This window comes from Budorcas taxicolor, chromosome 4 (genome assembly GCF_023091745.1).
Source record: "Budorcas taxicolor isolate Tak-1 chromosome 4, Takin1.1, whole genome shotgun sequence".
NCBI lineage: Eukaryota > Metazoa > Chordata > Mammalia > Artiodactyla > Bovidae > Budorcas > Budorcas taxicolor.
The window spans coordinates 49,010,780-49,034,230 of record NC_068913.1 but is presented as its reverse complement, the minus strand read 5'-3'; the positions used below and the strand labels follow the sequence as shown (position 1 = coordinate 49,034,230).

The 23,451-nt window shown below is 46.0% G+C and overlaps 1 protein-coding gene across 1 annotated transcript in view; it reads right to left on the bottom strand.

Moving 5' to 3' along the window:
• CDHR3 (cadherin related family member 3) overlaps positions 1-23,451 on the bottom strand; it is a 52,560-nt gene that overhangs the window by 14,692 nt on the left and 14,417 nt on the right. Inside the window, exons 4-10 of the mRNA XM_052638818.1 lie at positions 16,862-16,956; positions 16,016-16,120; positions 10,557-10,705; positions 9,614-9,803; positions 3,740-3,911; positions 2,386-2,488; positions 1,165-1,263 (exon numbers count right to left, since the gene is read on the bottom strand). Of these exons, the coding sequence (XP_052494778.1) occupies positions 1,165-1,263; positions 2,386-2,488; positions 3,740-3,911; positions 9,614-9,803; positions 10,557-10,705; positions 16,016-16,120; positions 16,862-16,956 (913 nt within the window). The remainder of the gene's footprint in view (positions 1-1,164; positions 1,264-2,385; positions 2,489-3,739; positions 3,912-9,613; positions 9,804-10,556; positions 10,706-16,015; positions 16,121-16,861; positions 16,957-23,451) is intronic.

The following is a 23,451-nucleotide window of genomic DNA, read 5'->3' as shown; positions in this document are numbered from 1 at the left end:
CCAATTATTATATGATCATAACACTGGAAAGAACATCCTCCCATATACATCTTTTTACAGCAGTGTTGTATTTTTTATTTTTCAGATTTTTCTCTAATGAGCCTGGGGTGCTCTTATAAGCAAAATAAAAACTAATTTTTAAGGGTTTAGCCACAGGATGATTAGGATATTTTTGAGTTTTAAATCCTGTTCCATTTGGCTTATTTTACAAGTCTTGTTGGTGGGGCTGCTGGAATTCTGTCTTGCTTGTTTTGTAGAAGTTCTTCCTCATAAATTACACTCCTCAAGGGCAGAATTTTCTTTTATTCAAATACATAGGCTGGCATTATGTGCTTGACTCAAAACAGGTGATTAACAATTGTCTCAGGATCTATAAATTCATAAAAAGCCCATTCCTGTTGCATTTGTTATTCAATGGGTTAGGCATAAGGAACTAAAAGCATTTTCTTGAGACCTGCTGTTTGTGTTTTGTTTAAAATGTAATGTCAGGAAATGGAGCTCATCATAAAGAGAGAGAATGAAATTAAGAAGAGATTATTTTAGAGGCAGAGTTTTGGTTTTGTTTGGTTTTTAGTACAGAAGTAGCCACAATCAAAGGCTGTAATAAACTCTGATTATTGTAGAGTTTACAGTGTTCTCTTCAAACTGGGAGAGACAGGGAGAAACTCAGCCTGATTGGAAGGAGCCTGCAGAAATCGAGGAGTCCTAAAGGGTGGGAAAAAGGGCCCTCCAGGGAATCCTGTGATGGAAAGAGAAAGCATCTTTACTTTGTTTGTAAATGAGAGAAATCTAGAAATGGGAAGCCTTCTATTTTTAAATCTCAATTCTGAGTGAGCTGGATAAAAATCACAATGGAGACCAAGGGAAAACTTGGGCTGCAAAAAGAGGATTAGCAGAATCAGGCACCCAGACAAAGAGGCAATCAGGGGGTTCAGAGAAATGCAGTTTAGTCAACAGTTTTTAAAATCTAGATTTCACTTGAAGGGCTCCTTCACAGTGAGGACAATTTAAAAAGAAGTAAGAGATGCAGTAAACAGGAATCAGTGGTGATTTGCTGTGCATAATACCACCAGGGCCTCTGGCAGGGAGCCTCTCTCCGCCCAAGTGCCTTCATATGAACGGGTCCCTCAAGGGCCCTGCAGTCCTGTCTTGTAGGTTACTTACGTGGGCTCAGTTCTGACACGGCAAATACATAGGATGGACTATCAAAGACAAGAGGAAACTCATTTTCTGGGCTTGTTAAGATATAAATGTAGATGTTATCTATAAGTGGAAATAAGAAAAACATTAAATCATAATACAGGCATCCCTCGATCTGTTGCACTTTATTGTAATTTGCAGATAACTGCATTTTTTGCAAATTGAAGATTGTGGCAGCCCTGTGTCAAGCAAATTGAAAAATATGGCACTATTTTTCCAACAGCATTTGCTCACTTTTGTGTCTCTGTGTCACATTTTGGTGTTTCTTGCAGTATTTCAAACTTCTTCGTCATTATTATATTGTTATGGTAATCTGCGATCAATTAACTTTGATGTTACCATTGCAAAAAGATTATGACTCACTAAAGGTTCAGGTGATGGTTAGCATTTTTAAACAATAAAGTGTTTTTAATTAAAGTATGTTCATTACTTAAAATTTTTTATTATCATTATTTTGGGTGTGCCATGCAGCTTATGGGATCTTAGTTCCCCGACTAGGGGTCAAACTCATGCCCCCTGCGTTGGAGGTGCAGAGTCTTAACCAGCTAACCCCCAGGGAAACCCCTGTACATTATTTTTTCAGAAGTAAAGCTATTGCACACTTAACAAACTACAGCATAGTGTAAATATAACTTTTATATGCACTGGGAAACCAAAAAAATTCACGTGACCCGCTCTATTGCTTTGTGCCAAGTCAAGAGTTTGAACAGGAACTTGGCAATTATGAGGAGACACAGATATGGGGCTTTAACTAAGGAAGTAATATGATGACATTTGTGTTTCTTGAAAATCACTGTCAGAAATGTGATGGGTGCATTGGAAGTGGGCAAGACTAAAGGTGGGGAGAAAGACTCTTAAAAGACTCTTAGCATTGTAATTCAGCTACAGAAGAGGAGGCTCAGCATTAGAGCAGTACTAGTAGGATGGGGATGGGGTACAGTGGAGGGGGAGGCACCCAGTCTTTGAGATTTTAGTAGGGGACACAGAAGAAAGGATCTGGAGACTGATTAACTGTTCTTGGTGAAGGACAAGAGGAGACTGGTCTGAGTTTCAAGTGTTGGGGGTGTTGGAAGTTTCCTTTTGAATACCAGTACATCCCCAGCCCAGGACCAAGCATGGTCTAGCACAGTCTAGTCACTGCATTTAAGGAAGACGCTTTATGAAATAAATCAAAATGGTACTTACTTTTATAGTAAGGAGCAGCAACATCCTGTACCTGAATTATCATGGTGTATTTATTGCCGGCTGCTAGATTACTTGGATTTTCATAATCTAGATCACCAATCAACTAGATTAAAACAGAGAGATCGGATTACACAGAATAAACAATCCTTTTAATTGAACTGACATTTTCATATACTGTTGGTGTACGTGTAAATTGCAAAACCTTTCTGAAAAGCATTTTGGCCATAGAAGGAGCTTTAAAAAGTTATGTCCATACCCTTACACACTACTAGAGGACTTATTTGATGGAATTTATCAAGAGACAGAATCTATGTTTAAAGATGTTCATCAAGCACTATTGTCCAGCATAGGCTCAAGACTTCAAGTAAGCTGAAGAGAAACCTGATACAGAATCCTACATGCAGGGCTATTTCCATCATTTAGAATATTTATGGATATATGTAGACTATACATAAAATTTATGCACAGGGAAGCAGACAAGAAGGAAACATATCAACATGTTAATAGTGCTTATTACTGAATAGTAATGCTTTCCTGTGTTTCCTAGTATAGTAAACATGTATTAATTTCTTAAACAGAAAAATATAGAAGCTTTTTTAGTTGACATGATGAATAAAATTGGTATAACTCTTGAGGATGGGAAGTGAAGAAGGGGGTAGATGAGATGATGGCTGGGGGGCTGCTTGTTCTTCCTGAGGCTTTATCTCTGATGCAAAGACCACCTCCCCCATCAAGACCACTCCCTTTAAGGCCCCCACCTCCCCTGCCCTTCTATCTTTCTCCTTCATTGTCCCCACAACCGTCCGATGGGAACCTTGTTGTGAAAGATCTCACACAGCTCACTGAGACCCGCCTTTCATGCCCATGTTCTTCCATTTCGGTATTGGCCCCTGTGGAGATACTCCTCTTTTTCTTATCCTCCTTTGGGTCTCCCATGGTCCTACAGTGTGGAATTTAGCAAGACACACTCATGACCCCAGGCCCTGCTCTCTCTCAACTCACACCGCTATGGCCAGGAAGGAGCCCTGAAACAAACAAAAGTGCTTGAGCCCAGAGGGAACAGAGGTGACTGTGGAGGCAGCTAATCAGACTCACAGGCTGCCAACTGCGAGCCACGCAAGAGAGAATCCAATCCCTAGCACCCCAGGCATGACCATGCGTAACGAACAATTCCTGGAACTTGGGTAAAATAAAGAACAAATGGGGAAAACAGAGTCACTATCAGTTTGTCAGTTACAGTCAGTCGGAGAGGAAGTTACCTCGGAAATTTCTCTCTGTGGGGCAGCAGGAGCACTATGCATGTTAGACCAACCTCCCCAGTGCCGTTTTGATGATGCAATGCCCATTAACTGACCACGATTTTCCCAGAGCCAGCTGGATCCTGTAGAAACCTGCTGCCTCTCCCCACTCCAGATGGCGTGGTGAAGTTGAATCGGTTGTTTGGTGCTTCGCTGTCATCATCAAAGCAGAACTTGTTCAGGTCCAGAAGCGACGTCCCCCTGGCTGCTCTCTCAGGCACCATAATGCTGGCAAAAAGACACGATTCAATATTTTCCCCAACAAATGGTGACTGAGTGTTCCTTCTAACATAGGCCTTAGGCTAGACAGCCTAACTTTCATTTCAACTGAAAGCAAGTCTGTGGTTAAGGCACTGCCCACCCAGCTGGTGTCCCCGCTCTGTCCTTGCCTCCTTTCAGAAGATTCTTAGCACAGCAGCCAGAGGGAGCCTGTGAAAAGTGTTGTCAGATCATCCCACTTCTCTGCTCTTAAATCCCAAAAGGCTCCGTATTTCCCTCCAAGTCCTAACTCCGATTTATAGCGCCTTTCATGATGCGTGCCCGCCACTCACCCCTACCCCTTACCTGTCTGAGCTCATCTACTAACTCTTCTTGTTCATTGTCCTTCTGCCCTGGCCTCCCTATGCTCCTGGACACTCCCTGGGCCCTGGCCTCAGGGCCACTGCAGTTACTGTGCAGCGCTCCTCCCATAAATGTGCACACTGCTTGCTCTTTCTCTTTCTTTAGTCTTGAATCAATGGCACCTTCTCAGGAGGCTCCCTGGCTACCCCATCTAGAATGTCAACACCCCTTGCCCATTGCTCCCTCTCCCCTTCCCTGCTTTACGTTTAGTGCTTGGCACTTCTCCTTTTTCAGTACACTTATACAGTTTACTTACTTATCCTGTCTATTACCTGTCCCGTTCCCCTGACCCCTGGCTCCAAGAATGGAATCCCCACAAGGGTGAAGATCTTTATCTGCTTTGTTCTTGGCATGCTCGGGAAGTACTTGTTGAATGAATGAATGGTAGCTTATGGGACTAGTACAGGAGTGAAGAAAAATATAAGAGAAATATAAATTATGTCCCTGCATGCAGGAGTTGATAATCTGATTGGGAGAGATCCCTGTACCCCTACACCCCTCCGCTCCCATGCTTAGAAGATTAGAAATGCCTCTACTTGTGTTCTCATGACTTCAAAGGCGTGCAAGGTCCTCCCAACACCTTAGCATCATTCATTCAATAGAGGCTTATGAAGGGTGGGATTCTGGGTCCCAATCTCAGTTCACTCCTGGAGTGAGGCAAATATTAATAACACGCAAATGAGTAAAGCTGCTGCCAAACTCAGAGGCATCTGGTCAAGCCCAGCTTGGAGTGGAAGACTCCAAGGAAGTGTGGTTAACACCTCCAGGCTTCATCTCATTGAGTGTCTTCATGTGTCTCCAGGTTTCAGTTTTTCCGTCTGGAAAATAGACTTGTCAGTTAGCTTCTGCTACAAAACAAACCAGCCCAAAACCTAGGGGCTTAAAACAATGGGCATTTATTCTTTCTTACAATAGTATTGGTTATCCATTTGCTTTTGCTTCTAGTTCTGCTTGGCTGGTCTGTCCAGTCACTGATGGCTTGCTGGGGGCTGATGCTCCTGGAAAGCCTCACTCACACCTCTGGTGGGAAGGTGGGTGGTCTCTCCTTTGTATTGTCTCTCATACTCCAGGAGGCTAGGCTGGGCTCTTCTCATGGAGATCTTAGGAAGTGCTACTTCCAAAAGTTGCAAGAGAGGGCAAGTCCCAATGCGTAACACTTTTCAAGCCCCTGCCGTGCCATGTTTGTGAATGTTCTGATGGCCAAAGCAATTCACCTGGTTAAGTCCAGATTCAAGGAGTAGAAGGAGATACCCATCTTTCAGTGGGAGGAAAGGCAAAATCACACTGCCAAACAGCCTGTGTATAGGCAGAGAGGAATTTGTATGAGTGCTGTTTCTTTTTCCTTTTCTTTCTTTCTTCCTTTTCTTTTTTCTGTACCTACCACAATCATGTTTTGCCTTGGGCAGAATTTCTTACAAAAATATATTATGGCTGTCATGAGAATGTGCCTGGAAGACTTTCAGCTGAGGGAAGATAATAGACTGCAGATCCCAGCTGCTGGGCTCTAAAACCCATTGCTGGATTTGCAGTGAGGTCATGTGCCAATGACAGGGCAGGACAGAGATACTAAGGCAGACTCATTCCTGTCCCATGACAGCCGACTTTGGCTCCTGGACTCCCCATTGCCCTAGCCAAGTTCATGGACTGCATAGCTGACTAGAACATTCTCACCCACGCATCCTCCCTTGTTCCTTTACTTAGGTCAGGCTTGCATCACGATCTGATGGCTCTTGCAGCCTAGCCTAGCTCTGTCCCCATCTTCTCCCATAGGCATTTCCACTAATGAAAGCCTTGTGCCTTTAATCCTGTCTTGGCATCTTGTTCTCCGAGCATCAACATGAGTTAAATTCTCTGATTCTCTGTACTATCATTTCTCTCTACAACCAAATTATGCTGCTTTCTACCTTCCACATTAGCTCTTCATGGCAGCTAAAATGGGCTTGGCAAACATGGAGCCAAGTCTGACGGCGAGGATGGTCTTGGGCTGCTGAAAATAACTGGGTTTACTTCTGGGAAAGTGGTCTTTCTTGCAGGTGTAACTACACTTCCATGATGCCACCACGGGCAAAGATCACCTCTGTGTCTCATCTGGACAGGAGTCCCAGCATCTCTGCTCCTATCTTGATTGCATGATGTCTGGATGCTTAGAATAGATACTGTCTGTTAAATACCAACTCTATGCATCCTCAGTTCAGTTCAGTTCAGTCGCTCAGTCGTGTCCGACTCTTTGTGACCCCATGAATCGCAGCACGCCAGGCCTCCCTGTCCATCACCAACTCCCGGAGTTCACTCAGACTCACGTCCATCGAGTTAATGATGCCATCCAGCCATCTCATCCTCTGTCGTCCCCTTCTCCTCCTGCCCCCAATCCCTCCTAGCATCAGAGTCTTTTCCAATGAGTCAACTCTTCACATGAGGTGGCCAAAGTATTGGAGTTTCAGCTTTAGCATCATTCCTTCCAAAGGAATCCCAGGGTTGATCTTCAGAATGGACTGGTTGGATCTCCTTGCAGTCCAAGGGACTCTCAAGAGTCTTCTCCAACACCACAGTTCAAAAGCATCAATTCTTCGGCTCTCAGCTTTCTTCACAGTCCAACTCTCACATCCATACATGACCACAGGAAAAACCATAGCCTTGACTCGACGGACCTTTGTTGGCAAAGTAATGTCTCTGCTTTTCAATATGCTCTGTATTTCATCCCTTCATCACCAAGAGGTTTGTATTCTTGTCCCCATTTTACAGATGAAGAATGACTGGTTCAGAGTAGTTTCAAGACCTATCCCAGAAAGCTGATATATCTAGGCAGTATCCTCTATTGTTAGTGTAAAGAGTCACAGTACATTTTACTTTAGGTTCCATCAGTGACTCTCCAGGCCCTAAAGGGTTCAGGAATATGAGCTCTGAGTACAAGTCTGCAGAAGCCAGGAGGCTGCAATCATGCAAAGACTCTAGGGTCCTGAAGCCAGACATTTCACGCCCTCCAAAAAAGGCCTTCACTTTCAGTTGCTTAGGGCCACCTGGCATGTTCTTTTCATTCTCTCCTGCCACTTGGTATTTTCCCCCTAAACACATGACTTGGAACACCACTCCCTCTCATTCATCACTCCCTGCCTCAAAGGCAGGCTGCCCTCACTCCCAGTCATCTGACCACAGTTCCTTCCCCACGCAGAGGTGACAGGCCCAGCCGCCTTATGAGTCGTTGACCTCCTCCGCCTATGGCTCACAAACAGCTTGCCAAGCACTTTCAGCCAAGCGTCTGACAATTAACAACCAGAGCGGGGCTGTCACGGAGCCTTTGATGCCTCCATCGGGGCCATGGGCTCATTCATCACCAGCCTGGGAAAGCCGCAGGGGCTGTTTCTATCTCCGGGCTGCCCGGACCCACGGGCGTGGCGGGAAACACGGCACAAAGCCACCTGCCTCTTTGGATCCCTGGGCAGCTTGGCACCCTCCCACCCACTTCTACCTGAGTTCTCAAACCCCGCTGCAGGGTCCACACCAAGATCCCTGAAGAAGGAATGCACATTCAGAGGCGAGGCTGTCAGAGCCTGTGGCAACACCGGTTCTGTCCTTTGGTTCAGTTTTGATCTGATGGTGTTTTTCCACTCTGGTGTGGTGGGAATGGAGAAGATGCCAAGCATGGGAGGATGGTGGGTGATGCGGTCCAGGGTTTCCCAGCCCCTGGAGTGTGCAAATGAGGCTGGGGTTTGGGAGTAAAAACTTCCACTTCCAAGACAGCAGAAGAAGGAGCCCTTTTGTTGCCCTTTCTCATGCTTTGGCTCTTGAGGAGAGACTGCATGTTATGCCTGCTGGAAAAGCCCAGAGCCCTCCTGGAACCTTGTTTGGAGTTATCTTTAGTAAAAAACACAGTTAGCTCAGTTCCTGGCTGGTATTGACCTTCAAGGGTCATTTGGAGAGAAGATTATCAAGACAGTCTAGGATATTCAAAATGTGATTTTACCAGCTAATATGGAATGCAGTCTGCAAACTGCCATCTCACACATCAAGGGACTCTGTACTGCAGGAAGCCACAGGATACACTTATCAGAAATGCACTGAGGGGAGAAAATTGACCAGGAAGATTGGAGATAGCACAGCCTCTCCAGTCATTTGTACCCAGAGTTCTTACTCTTCAACCATCTTCCCCCACCTCTCAGGGCAGGAGAACAAAGGAGAAAGCAGGAGGGTCTAGAAGAGCAGGACACGAGGAAGAGAATTTCCCGAGATGCACTGGAGCTACACAGTAGCCTTAGCATAGATGTAGATTCACAAAGAAAGTGAGAGTGTAGAGTTTATGGATCATCTCTACTGCATTCCAGGGACCAGACTTCTCTTAACAGAGGTGGGTTTGATTTATGTAGAAGATGGAAGTCCAGTCCTAACTATCCAAGACAACGGTTCCCACTCATCAAACAGATTCTGCTGTTGGGGTTGGGATAGGAACTTGTCAGATTTTCAAGGCTATTACTGATTTGATAGGAGCCTCAGCAAGAAGCAGATGGCAAATTAGGATAATTCTGGGAGGTTTAGTAAAGGAACTATTGCAGTGTGTACACAGGGTACATGAAAACCTCTCGGAGTTTGCCCAAGTTCATGTCCATTGAGTCGGTGATGCTATCTAACCATCTCATCCTCTGCTGCCCAGAAAGATGGTACTGTTTTCCAAAAGACATATTAACCCAAAATCACAGGGGACTGTATTTAAAAATAATGGTGAGTAGATTGTGAGACAAAAAGCTGGTCAAAATATCCAAAAGAACTTGTATCCCACTTGAATCTGCCTTTCCCCTCTTCTCTGCTGCCTTTAGTTTACAGGCAATTAAGTTGTGTAAAGTGAATTAGATGCTTTGTTTTAAGTAAACACTTGGTTTGATTTATTCATATTACTGATGGCGTGCTTCTCTGGGAGCTCCTAGTTACTGGAACTAAGTCTGAATTATCTATTATAACTGCTAACCCACATTACGGTCTTGCCATAAGTCGAATAAATAAAGAAAAGGCACAGTCCAGAGAGGGTCTGACAAGTCCTGTGGACCTGTCACCATTGAAAATGAACGTGTTGTAGAGGAGAGCAAAATAAAAATACTTTTTTAACAGAGTAAGGAAATGAAGAAGGGAGATACAAATAGAAAAGAAAGTGGAAGAGAGAGGAGAAAAAATGATGAGGAAGGAAAGTTTCTCACTGAAAGAGACAATTCAAATCCACTTATATTATTGAGCATGTCTCCAGTGCCCATGATCCTTCAGTCCCCACCAGACTATAGCAGAGGAGCCGAGGGCCCCTAAAAGGGGTGACGTGAGGCAAATACCTGAAGGTGAACTTGGTGCACGTCGAGGGGTTGTCATTAATGTCTTCCACAGTGAAGGTTATCTGCTTGCGATTCTCTTGACCCCCGGAGGGTCTATCCTTCACCAGAACCTCCAGAGATATGACTGGATTTTGTCTTAATTCACCTGCATCTCGGTCTATCCTGCGTGCCACTTGGATGGCCCCAGTCACTGAGAAAGCAAAGGTCAGAACATGGCTCTCTGGAGAGAAACGAAGAGTCAGAGACAGATGAAGACTTGGAGTAAACTGGAAAAGAACGTTTTGATGTGAGGACTGGCTTACAAAGAGAATATCCTCTATACACATACAAAAGAAAAAAAACAAAACAAAACCCTCATGTAAGTTCCTGTCTTGGACATTGATTGGTCTGGGTTCTCTGTTTAGGAGGCTTCAGGGTTAAATAAAATGCCTTATTAAAATGAATTTCACCTGTTTCTACTTTTTGTGGCCCCCCCTAGAGACTTAAGAATTACAAATCTGTCTTCTGTTTCTTTCGGACAGTGCTGGTCTGGGTTCTCTGTTTAGGAGGCTTCAGGGTACCCTCACAATAGTGAACTCATTTGCCCCTAGACACCCACCTGCCTCAAAGGGGAAGTAGTGATACAGCTGTTGCACAGGACCCTGTTCAGTGACCCCAACCCCTAGGCCAGGTGCTTTTAGTACACCTATTATAGGAAATTCCCTGCTGGCCCAATGGTTAGGACTCTGTGCTTTCACTACTGAGGGCCTGGGTTCAATCCCTGGCCAGGGAACTAAGATCCAGCAAGCCATGAGGTGCAGCCACAAAAATATACCTATTACTCCAATAACTTATAATAGTCTATAGATATAAAGGCATGCCCCAGACCAAAAGAGAAAATATTTGTAAAACAAGCCAAATGGCTGAATTAAAGAATCCACAAGGATGTATGTGTTTGACTTACATTGATTGATCATGAAATAGCTGTTGACAGTAGTGAAGCTGTAGAGAAGGAAGCTGGTAAAGCCTCTATCATCAGGGTCCTCTGCTGTGATATGGGCCACGATGATTCCTAGACTCAGCTCCTCAGGAATGGTGTACATGTGCGTCAGGCTGGAACAGAATTTCAGCAGACACAGCTAATTTTCAGGGGCACACACAGGAGGGTGGAGTCTGGGAGGTGGGTATTTTGGTTCAAGCTAAATATAGCGCTGAGCTGTTGGAATTGCATCAACGTTGTTTGGGAGGGAGAACTCAGCAGCTGAAAAGAGGGGTGACTGCCTTTTGTGTTTCCAAAGATCACGTCCCTGTGAATGCAAAGAAGTCACCACGCTGTGACGGCAGCGATTTATATCGGCTTCAGTCCCTGCCTCCACGGAGGCCTGATGCCATTTCAAATCAGTCTCAGCATTCACATCTTTTAAAATAAGGATCATTGGCCTGTCCAGCTGTCTTCTCTTCTCCCAATATGTGTGCAGAAGTCCCCTAAATTCTTTTGAAAATCCCTCTGGAAACAATATCCAGAGCCATGGTTTCCTGACACCCATCCCATAGCTGCTGCTAGAGGTTCACAATAAATTGTGAACCTTCTCTGTTCTAGTGTCTCTGCTCACTTTTTAGTTCTTTTTTTTTTAGGCCAAGGAGGCAGAATTCATGCACAGAACGTGTATGCTTGTCCAAGTTGTGTTAACCATGAGGTCAGTTCTCTGAAGGGAGAAACGAGCCCCCCGCCAGAAGCCAAGGTCAGCACACTGCCCTCCAAGGATGACTTCTTACAAGGTAATTCCAAATTACCAACTTACCCACCTTCCTCAGACTTCCACTGCCTTGCAACAAGACAGATAGGTTTGAAGTGTTAACTGCACAACTTGGTAATTGAGTAATTTTGCATGTACCAAGGGAGGCTTATTATTTAAAATAACTCTGCAGAAAGTCCTTTTGTGGAGGAAAAATCACTTCTGTGGGGCAAAGTCATCTCTATCATCTCTAATTTCCCGGTCTCCTAAATTTGAGTTTTCCCACACAGGAGCTTCTTTAAGAGGGGAATACTATAGCCTATATCCAAAGGATTGGACTCATTTCATGAGCTCAGAATGCCTCTGTGTTTTCGTGCCATCATCTGCAGGGCCAGAGGGAGGAGAAAGGGGAGGGGACCTCTGGGGGAGTCAGAGGCAGGCCCTCCCTGGCCAGGCTCCTCCCCAGATCTGGGCCTGCCCTCACTTGTGGGGTGACCCCCTGAAGGCTCACTTCACTGTTGGGGGACAGTAATCTTGTTCAGGCCAAGAGGCCACCCCAGGGCTCTGGACCTCTCACCACTGGTGGTCCCACAGAAGCCACCTTTCACCCATTTATTGGCTGGACACAGCTCGTTCTCAGGGAAACTGTGCCACCCACTGGGGTCCAGGGAGGGACAAAGTTGGTGTGGCCAGGGAACCAGGGGTGGCAGGAACCAACAGCAGCAACAGAGGGGAGAGGGATTCGGCTCTGGCTTCTCAGGCTGCACTAAGTCCTTATTCTACTGTGTGAGAGCCCCTGTTTCTAACATGTTGGATTTTTTTGGGGGGATGCTACATTAAGGGGGTTCTGTTAACTCCCAACAAAGAGATCGCTAAGATAACCATGCTACCTTCACAGCCTCACCCTTGCTACCCCAAATGTGGTTCCTGCTTTTCTAAACCAGCTTCCTGAGGATGCGGTGTCTGCAGATAGACCTCTAGCCCCTCCGGACACTGAATTAGGATCAACATTTTCAAAGATGCCCAGGGAATGTGTATGCACTTTAAAGTTTGAGAAAGACTACATGTGTAAGGAATTGGGCTTCCCAGGTGGTGCTAGGGGTAAAGAACCTACCTGCCAGTGCAGGAGACATAAGGGTGGTGGGTTCGATCCCTGGGTCAGGAAGATCCCCTGGAGGAGGGCATGGCAACCCACTCCAGTATTCTTGCTGGAGAATCCCATGGAAAGAGGAGCCTGGCAGGCTACAGTCCATAGGGTTGCAAAGAGTTGGATACAACTGAAGCAACTTAGAACAGACGCATTGTAAGGGATCCTAGAGGTAAAAGCCACAGGTTCCCAGCCTCTCATAGAACAGACAGAGGACACCTTGGGAGAGAAATCTCCTTCCTCCCAGCCTCCTTTTTTTTCCTAAGACAGTGGTTTGCAGCTGCAGGTGATTCTGTTGTTTGTCACAACTAGAGGAGCAGGCTGCTATTGGCATGTAGTGAATAGAGACTAGGGATGCTGCTTAACAACCTGTGATGCCCAGGACAGCCCCACCACAGAAAGTATCCTTCTTGACATGTCAGGAGTGCAGCTGTTTAAGACCCTGTTCTGTGGGCTCATCTAGTCCACGCCGGGTGCTCCAGGAACTCAGGTCCCATGAGGAGAACTGATCAGGCTATTGGTGAAGATACAATTGCCTAGATAGAACATCCGTTCCTTGGCTGACTTGATATTGAGCCTGGCAGAAGATAAAATCTGTGGTTTATTTGGCTTGAGGATCCAAGGCCCAAGTGTGTATAAAATATCACTTAACTTAGAAGTGTCACCCTGAGACACAGTAGAGATCTGTTCATATGCACTAAAACCAGGACCCTGGCAGTTCCCTGACAGGGGAAGCTCTGATATTACCACTCCCCTTACTCTTCTCTCCATGACACTGGCTCACCAGAGCCAGGGCCCATGGCCGCACTCAGGGGAAAGGAGGTGAATCCGGGATGACCTGAGATGGTGTCTTTTAAGCCTCTAAACTGTGTCTACACTATCTGGCACAAGGTTGAAAAGGACTGCAAGTGAATGGAAAAGGGGTGGGCAAAAAAGAGAAAGACCCTCCTGCCCAACTCTAAAACAAGGATCTCTGCAAAAATAAAGAGCACTCTGCCTGCGATGTAGACGGTGAATGTAAGTCAGGTACTCTTCTACTCAGCTGCCCAGCTTTCATAGTGGCAGCATCCTGGAGTGCATATTGCAAGTCCAGGAAACACTGAGACACTCGTCACCATCGAGGAATACAATGGTGAGACATTTTCAACAACAGAAATAGTACTTGAATTGATTGTGTTCATTGCAGAACCTTAACAAATAGTCAAGAGAGGAGAGTTGCTTCCACATTTTTCATTTCTACTTCATACTCAAACTCAGTCTACTCAAGTCCATTTGAGGAATTAATTGTGTTAATACTGAACTAAATAACTTATGTTTAGTCTCAAGTTTCCAGCAGTCATGAATGGATATGAGAGTTGGACTACAAAGAAGGCTCAGCACTAAAGAATTGACGCCTTTGAACTGTGATGATGAAGAAGACTCTTGAAAGTCCCTTGGACAGCAAGGAGATCAAACCAGTCAATCCTAAAGGAAATCAACCCTGAACATTCATTGGAAGGACTGCTGCTGAAGCTGAAGCTCCAACACTTTGACCACCTAAGGTGAAGAGCTGACTCATTTGAAAAGACCCTGATGCTGGGAAAGATTGAGGGTAGGAGGAGAAGGGGGCGGCAAAGGATGAGATGGTTGGATGGCATCATCAACTGAATGGACATGAGTTTGAGCAACCTCAGGGAGACAGTGAAGGACAGGGAAGCCTGGTGTGCTACAGTCCATGGAGTCACAAAGAGTCAGACATGACTGAGTGACTGAACGACAACAAATGTTTAGTCCAAGCACTGATTTGGAGGGAAAGAAGTATCATGGTTCAAGGGAACCAGAAAACCCTCAAAGTCAGCATCCAGTTTGAAACTGAGCAAACCTGTTGAAGGAGCAGATGGCTGAGGGACTAGGTTGGCTCTAACTGAGCAGCCACCCTGCCCGCTTTTAGATCACAAGTCCTTCTAGACCACAAGCTCTTGCAGACCCTTCCCTACCAACATTCAGGGGAATACTCTGAAAGAAAGTCGACTATTTTTTTCAAAAAAATTTTTAGACAGTCACATAGTTCATGCTTCCTGTCTGGGGTGGAGCCTAACAGGTTCATCTCTCAAACTGAAAGTGAGAACCAGAGTTCCAGAGCCATCTCTGGGGGCCTCACCAAACAGCCAAGGTCATGTTCTCCTTCTGCAGAGGCAAACTGCTTAATTTTGAAAGACATAGTTCAAACCAGATGGCCTATAAGTTCTGTCCCGTGGGTGAACTTGACAGTCTGTTTTCCCACCTCACAGACTGGGAAGAGGATCACAGAACGTGTCAGCTCCAGCCCCACCACCATCACCTTCCTCTGGGGATCACTGATGAATCCTCATTGCCATGTTGGCCAATACTTGAGTCCGAATCCAAGCTGGAATGTCACAACTATTTATAAGCTGCCTGTACCGTGCTCCTGCAGGAGCCTGTCAGCAGGAATGTACTGAGTCATCCTTCTGAGCTTAACCTGGCAACAGGCATGGATGGGAAGTATTTCATGGGAGTATCTCTGCTGCTGTTCCCTTCATGTTGACACCCAGCATCTGGGCTATAGATTGTGATAATTTCCAGAAGTTTCACAACTGTGGTGTGTTTTGCCAAAAGGCACTCAGCCTGTGAGTGGCTTTAATACCTCAATCTCAGAATACTTTACAAGCATTCTACATAGTTCTGGGGCCCAGTGGCTTTTTGTTGGTGGGATCTCCTGAGCTGAATTTATTCCATGAATACAGTGAACCAAGGCAGAGCATTTTGCCAGTTTCCTTATGGTGGTTTTTGAGCCCGGCTCAGAAACTGGGGCAGGCAGAATTTTGTAACCAGTAAGTCAGGCTGTTTGCAGAGTCATATGCTGGCTCAGAATCCCACCTCCCTCTCCTAAATCCTCCTATGGGTGACAGGCTCTGGTCTCCCTTTTGTGCCCACACTACTGCCAGGCACACTCCCACAGGCCGTCTCCACCAGGTTCACTTCCTCATGTCAACTGTATGGAGGAGCTGCCAGACACAGGTCCTGGATCCACCGCAGCAGGAAGAAACTCAGAGCACCCAGCAGTGAGCAGATCCCTTAGGCATCATTAAAACAGCCCTTCCCTCAGTCAGAGACAACGATATCCCAAGAGTGGAAAATGATATCCCAAGAGGAAGGAAAGTGTCTGGACTAATGACGTTCTCTAGGATTGTGTTCTTACTAACGGTGGGTGCTTTATCCTATGAGTACCTCATATTTACCTTCTACATGTGCCCACTGGCAGGCCTTGCACAAGGCCAAGGTGTGTGGCCCCCACCCCATCCCCAATATCCTAAGAATCCCATGGTGCACGTGTCTACGGGCTGTGGAGGCAGGGGAACTGAGGTGGAAGGTGGGATTCCAGAGGCCCAGGTAAAGGACCCTAATGGTCTGGAGCCTCTTCCCTCTGCTTTTACCTCCTTTTACCTCCAGGCAGGGCAAGGGGCAGCCCTCCACCGGGGATGAAATGAGTCTGAAGAGACTCGGCCACTTGAGACCCCCTCCCCATGCCCCGAGGCCCACCTGGTGAAGCGTGGGATCTCATCATTGATGTTCACGATGTTCACGTGCAGCTCCGTGGAGGCTCCGAGTCCTTGACTATCTCTCACTTCCACAATGAGATGATAACTGCCAGGAAACAGCCCAAGTCAGGGAGGGAGTCAAGCTTTGCTGACACTACCACAAATGAGGTGGAGGGAGTGGGGAAAGTCTTTCCCCTTTCTGGCCACCCCCTCTCCATATGCCCCTGCAGAGTTAGATCTTCTTTCCTCATCTCTAAGGCCCTTCCATTTCTCACCCTATAGTTACTGTCCATGGCTGCCATCTCACAGTCTCCACGTTACACACTCTGTCCTCATCCTTCTTCATGACATCCCAGCAAAGTGCCTTCTACACCTATGTAAGGAAACCAAGGCTGCACAGATTAAGCAGCCCTGGTTTTCATACCTGGTGCAGAGCCCAGAGCCAAACATGGTTGACCCCAAAACCTCTGTGTTTTCGTCCTTTAACCCTGGACTCTCCTCACCTCCTTCCTCAGAGGCCTGCTTGCCTCCACCGTTTTGCTCTAATGTCAGTGGACAGCTCCGATGGCTACCTCCCTGGAGGCAGAAGGGCGTCCAAGGCAATCCTCCAGATGCCCCAGGGACCCTCTCCCACACCGTCATCCCTGTGGTCCAGAGAGTAGGATTTTTGGACAGGGAAGGAGGCCTTCTGGATAATGGCCTTGCTCCTGATCCCTCTTTGGAGCTCACTACCCTCTGAACCTGGCAGCAAGGCCACAAAACATTCAGGGCCTCCCTGGCTGCACCAGGCCTGCTCTTGGACCCTCAGATAAAAGGTACTTCAAGTAAGGTCATTGGCAAAGGCTACCTGCTGTGTCCTGCTTCAAAGTCAAATTCTGTTGTGGAGAAGAGAGTCCCGTTAGCAGACATTCTGAAACTCTTTGAAGGGGAAATCAGGAGATACTAAAAAACAAGGGAAAAAGCATAACTAAGCACACCTATGCAGCTTTCCCCAGGAAGTGAGGTTGTTCATGTCACATTTTATATTCATGACCCATGGAACCTTTTTGATGCAACAGAATGAAGGCCCAAATGGGCAGTTCTCTGGCTTAATGGTTCTTGATTCAAGAAAACTCTGGATCAGTTGGTCTGAGCCTTTGACCCTGATTGGCAGTACCCTGAGAAGCTGGTCACTGGATCCTACATCAATTACAGACAATGCACATAAACAGCCCCCTGCTTCTGAGTCCAGCATCCTTATCCCAACCACCATATTCTGACTTCTGGCTTTGATTCAGTGTCTTGGCTTTAATCAACACTGTTTCAACACAGCTCCCGTGTATTAGGAAATAGGACAATCCTAAAGGAAATCAACCCTAATATTCATTGGAAGGACTGATGCTGAAACTCCAATACTTTGGCTACCTGATGTGAAGAGCTGATTCGTTGGAGAAGACCTTGATGCTGGGAAAGATTGCAGGCAAAAGGAGAAGAGGGGATGACAGAGAATGAGATGGTTAGATAGCATCACCCAGTCAATGGACATGAATTTGAGCAGACTCCAGGAGATAGTGGAGGACAGGGGAGCCTGGCATTCTGCAGTCCATGGGGTTGCAAAGAGTCAGACATGACTTAGCAGCTGAAAAACAATAACAAAGCAAATATGATTCAGTCTCTTCCCTTAAAAGAACTTGGGACATGATGTGGTATGAAAATGTTCACAAGTATTGTTCATTGAAATGATGGCAGAGAAAAGGGAAGAGAGAAGTGCGAGAGAAAATAACCTTAGCAGGTACTGGCGTCAAAGTTGGAAGCTAGCTTGGACTCTTTAACATTTTATTGAAGAGCTCTGGCAACTGGTCAAGTCTTTGTACAAGTTGGGGAATTGAGAGCCTGTCCTCCTTGGTTCCCAGTGCTCAGCCCAGCTCTCTTTGTGGGCTCCCCTGCCCAGCATCACTTGCTCTGAAAGGGACACAGGCTTATTTGTTCATCCTACTAAGGGCCAGTCCATAGGAGGCCCACCCCGTCTATCCATGGGTGCTCATCAGGATCATGGAGTCCCTTCCTTGCTCCCATGATGAAGTCAAGAAGCAGGTGAAGGCTCTGGATCAGAAGAGCTGAGTCCAAGTTCTGGATCTCACCTCAGAACCTGGGAGAATTCCATTCCTTGCCTGTAATTTAGGGATGAGACCACCAACACATGTTATTCTGCTGCTGCTAAGTTGCTTCAGTCGTGTCCGACTCTGTGTGAGCCCATAGATGGCAGCCCACCAGGCTCCCCCGTCCCTGGGATTCTCCAGGCAAGAGCATTGGAGTGGGTGTGTTATGGTGGGGATTAAATCAAATGCACACAGTATAATGAAGAGGGCTGCAGCAACATGTGAGGCTTGCATATTTATAGCCATTTATTCCAAAGGGCTTTAAGGGTAGAAGCTATCATTATTTGCAACTAGGATGAGGGATGATCCCTGATCAGATCAGAAGTGAAGGTTTTGTGACCAGAGTCACAGCCCCTGAAGTCTAGAATCAAAGGAAACACTGCCAAGCTTTCCAACCCAGTGATTTGCTGTGTTGTGATCACAGCTGAGCTCCCTGTAGAGAAGAGAGAATGCACAGAAAAGAGATGAAAGCTCTCCTTTGGGGCCAATATAAGATTTTAAAACCATTCTTAAGTGCTTACTTTCTGTTTATTATTTAATAACATTTTCTAGCTGTAATGAACGTATTTTTAACACAAAAATTGGGAAAGACAGAAAAGTTTAAAAAAGAAAATATTAATCACCTATAAAATCTCATCATTTTCATGAATAGCCTTCTGTTCTTTTCTATGTAAACATACACTCTCCAAAAAAATTGAGATGATGTTCTAATCAAAATCATAATATTTTGTTCTTTTGATTTAGAGCTTGAGCATTTGCCCATATTCTTGTCTTATTTTACAGCCTAGTTGGTTAATGATGATACAACATTCTACTGTAATGGCTTGCTTTACGAAGTCTTCCTTGCTGGTTACTTAAGTGCTTCCAACCCATTGTTAAGAGGAAATATTTGGGCAATGCCAAGGACTGCCCTTCTCTCAGCTCCCACCACACTCCCTCTCCAAATTGTATGAACACCTTGGCAGCACTCAGAGATGTGATACTTATCCCAAGCCCCCCACCGATTGACTGGCGGGGCTTGCAGCTGGCAGCATGTGGAGCAGTTCTGGCTCTGTGAGCAGAGCTTTTCCTGCAGAGAATCCTCACATATCCGTATATCAGAGGTCCAAGTTGAAGGTGCTGGAATGTAGGGTTCAGAGCCTGGCAAGGCATTTAATACATGCACCTGAATCAGTTGGCCTTTTCGCATGTGTCTTAAAATGCTCTAGGAGATAGGTCCCCAGATCTGGTTGTTTTCCAGACAGTCAAAGTCTTGGGATGCGGAGATGACAGACAGCCCTGCTCTGCTGAAGATGATGGTCAACCGAAGGAACAAACAAAGAAGATTCGGACCAGGCACTCTAGGAGAGATGAGTGTAGGATATGATGGGACACAGAAAAGACTCTTAGATCCGTCTGGAACGTGAGTCACAGGTTGGAGCCTTTGAGTCATGAAGTGGCTCTGGATCCAGATTGGAGCCAGACTACTGAATCTGAATCCTGGTTCTACCACTTTCCAGCTATGAGAGCTTGTGCAACAAAGAGGAATACTAATGCCCCATGGAGTGATCACGCAAAGTTCTAGAACTGTGCCCAGCCATGATAAGCCCTCCATGCATGCTAACTACTACTGTCCAGTTAGAATGTGAGATCCATGAGGGAAAGGGCTTCGTTTTATTCACTGCTCTATCCCTGTGCCTAATACCTAGTAGATGCTCAATAAATATTGGTTAAATATTGGGACTTTATTCTAGCTTTTTCCCATCTGAGACCAGCATTCCAACCTTAAAGAATCTTAACAAAACAAAAGGATAACAATAACAAAAATCTTGCCAGCCTTTATAAAAAAAAAATTGTTTCGATTTGGTAATGCTAGACTGGGGTATGAAATCTCCAGTTATGCCTCCTGTCTCAGCAAGGAAGAAAAGAATCAACAGCAACAGACAGAAAAGGTGAAGAGCTGGAGAATTAGAATATGGGGAATTTCTTTTAAATTTTTATTAAGAGGCTGATTTCCTGGAATCCTGATTTTTTTTTTCTTTAAGAGCCAGGCTAATTTCCTTTATCCCTGAACTTACGAGCTTGTGTTAATGGGAATAGCAGTTTTGTACTTAGAAAGGAGATGATATCCATAGACTAAAAATATTGTGTCATGTGGCCATTTGCCAGCGACTCAGCAAAGCTTTCTGTAAAACCTGGCATTCTCTCCCCCTTTTAAAGGCTTGTTTAATCAAAGCTGCTCCCTTGATATTCATTCTTGGAAAACAGAAATTAAATAGAATGAAAAGCAGCAGCAGCCCCTCTCTGCTCCAGCACTGGCTAAGAAAAGTCCTGAGTAATCAGATCAATTCGGTGAACAAATGCTTGTCAGACAAGCTCTCTAGCCTCCCTGCAGGGAATATTCCTTTACCGCCACCCCAGATTTCTCACCGCAGATTGCAGCCCCTTGGCAGCAGTGTTTTGCTCATGGACACAGAGCTTCAGCGTGGAGGATGTTGAGCAGGTTTCCTGCCCCATTCATCCTTTATTGTGCCACCAGTTCGAGGAGGAAGGAGGATGTGAGAGAGCTGGCCCAGTTTCCTGAAATGTCAGGCTCCCCTGGGAGGATGCGCCACCTCCGGGCTGGCTCCCCCCCACCCCCCCCCCCCCCCCCCCCGCTGCAGTTGACGTCATGGGTGAATAATGATTCAACCTGTGCTGGTTTGCAGCCCTCGGTTGCTTCCAGGCCTGCGGTGGAATCAAGCAACAAGCATTCAGCCTTCCAACTCATAGAAACACAGCAGGCAGTTTCCAGGGGCCAAGTTTCCAGAGGGAAAGCAGGACTCTGATTCCTTCCAAGTCTGAAGAGTGCCAGTAACTTCACCAGCCACTGAGAGCATGCCTCCAAGCCCACCCAGAAGGTCCAGACAGAGCAGCCTCTTCCTACTGGGCTGGGGCAAGTTGTAAATACGGCATCACAGTCCAATTATTTTTCAGTGTAAGCTGAACATATTATAAAAGCCCCATTCCTCTCTTTTCACCCTTCCTCCCCAAACTAGCTCAGAGGTGGGAGGTGGGGGATGCAAGTGGGAAGGAAGGTACCTAGGAGAAAAGAACAACTATCATTAAAAAGAAAAAAGCCCAGGTCAAGCCCTTAACTCAGCTGGACTCGGCTTGTGTATATATAATCATGAGGGTGAGCTAGGTGGGTTACAGACAACTATTTGTTTTTAAGGTGAGCCACATGTATAAATGCAAAATGCTGTAGATATACCATCCTTTACTGAGGAAGCTGCAAACTTTCCTTTCTTCTGTCAGTCTTTTTCCCTAATCATCAGCCTTGGGTCTTGTTCTTTGATTCAGGCTTCACTAATCATAAGGACAACAATCCCCTTCTCTTCAAGGAAGTATCTCTTCTGATGTCTGAATAGTCATCAGTGGTGGTGTATTTGGAGTAGGGATTATCCAATAGCACTGCTTTTTCCTTTCTTAAGCAGTCTCACAAGAACCTGGGGTGTAAAGCATTTTGCAAAGACTTCCGGTGGTGACTTCTGAGTTAGGCAGATGCCTGGGGGGCAGTGAATGGGATGTATGTGTGTGTGCACCTGTTGTGGGGGGTGGACATCCCTGGGGGAACAGGAAAGGCACTATCACTCAGGAAAGAAAGGGGCAGGACACCAAGGACAATTTGCCAAAAAGGGGTAGAAGGGGATGAGCAGGATCCCTTCGTTCTCACTGGCATTACCTGGCCCTGGCAAGGGCCTCAGTTCCTTCCCTCATCAGGAAATAGAATGCTGCTCAAGGCATCTTAAAAGTCCCATCCAGTGGGATCGGCAGGCATCTGAGAAGTTGCTACCACTTTTCAGATCCATGAGCGAGATGGAAGCGGAGAGAGAACTACCTCCCCCTGTTGCCTCTCCCGGTAGCCCAGCTGGTAGCAAGGTTATGGCTCTTTTGATTTCATCCTTTGTCTGCCCTGGTGAAGACAAAGCACATTTCACTTTATGCAGAAGTCCTTCCCTAATGGAAAGGCCAAGAGAAAGCCCCTTAATGGAGGAATTGCTGCACTAGATCACTTTGCCTCCAGCTGTGAAACTGATTAACGTTCTTTGAGTCTCTGAGGAGGTTTTGCTGCAGTCACGGTGGCCATTTCCAAACAGCAGGGGGTGGGGAGTGTGGGAGTTGGGTGGGAGGGAGTGGGGCCCATAGAGCCTCCTTCAGGAGGTGGAGAAAGGGCAGGAAGAAATGCCAATGAATATAATTATCCACATAGGGACCATTCTGCATGTCTTTGTGTCCTGATGCTTGTCTCTGAGCCTGCTCCACGTGCACCCATCACAACCCAGAAGGTGCGTGGGCAGGGGAGCAAGTACTAGGTCTCAGCCACACCATCCAGCACAGAAGCCACCAACCACGGGCACCTGTGATCACACAGCATTTGCACTGTTGCTGGTCCAAAGAAAATGAGCTGTAAGGGTAAAATACATGAGTCTGAAGGCATACTATGAAAGACAGGTGTGAAATATCTCATGAATCATTTTTATGTTGGTTATATGTTGAAAGGATAACAGTTTGGATATGTTGAGGTCAACTATGCTAAAATGAATTTCACTTGTATTATTTCACCTTTTTCATTGGGCTACTAGAACATTTAAACACATAGCGCTCATTTCTGACTCACACTCCAGCTCTATTGGGCAGTGCAGGTCCAAACAATGTGCAACCATATGCTTTAAAACTTTCTTTAAAGAGATAGCAAGAACTACCATGTGACCCAGCAATCCCTCTTCTAGACCTATACCCAGAGAAAACCGTAATTCAAGCAGATACATGCACCTCCGTGTTCAGCACTGTTTCCAACAGCCAGGACTTGGAAGCAACCTAAACATCCATCAACAAAGAATAACACAAAGCATAAAGAAGATGGGGTACAGTGGAGTAGTGCTTAGCCAGAAAAAGCGGCGAAATTGGGCTATTTGCAGAGATATGGATCCACCTATAGAGTGTTACGGGCTTCCCTGGTAGCTCAGAGGTTAAAGCATCTGCCTCCAATGCGGCTCAGAGGGTAAAGTGTCTGCCTACAATGCGGGAGACCAGGGTTCAATCCCTGGATCAGGAAGATCCCCTGGAGAAGGAAATGGCACCCCACTCCAGTACTCTTGCCTGGAAAATCCCATGGATGGAGAAGCCTGGCAGGGTACAGTCCATGGGGTCGCAAAGAGTCAGACACGACTGAACAATTTCATTTCATTATAGAGTGTCACACAGAGTGAAGTCAGAAAAACATATATATTAATGTGTATATGTGGAATTTAGAAAAATGGTATGTGTGCACGTGCTC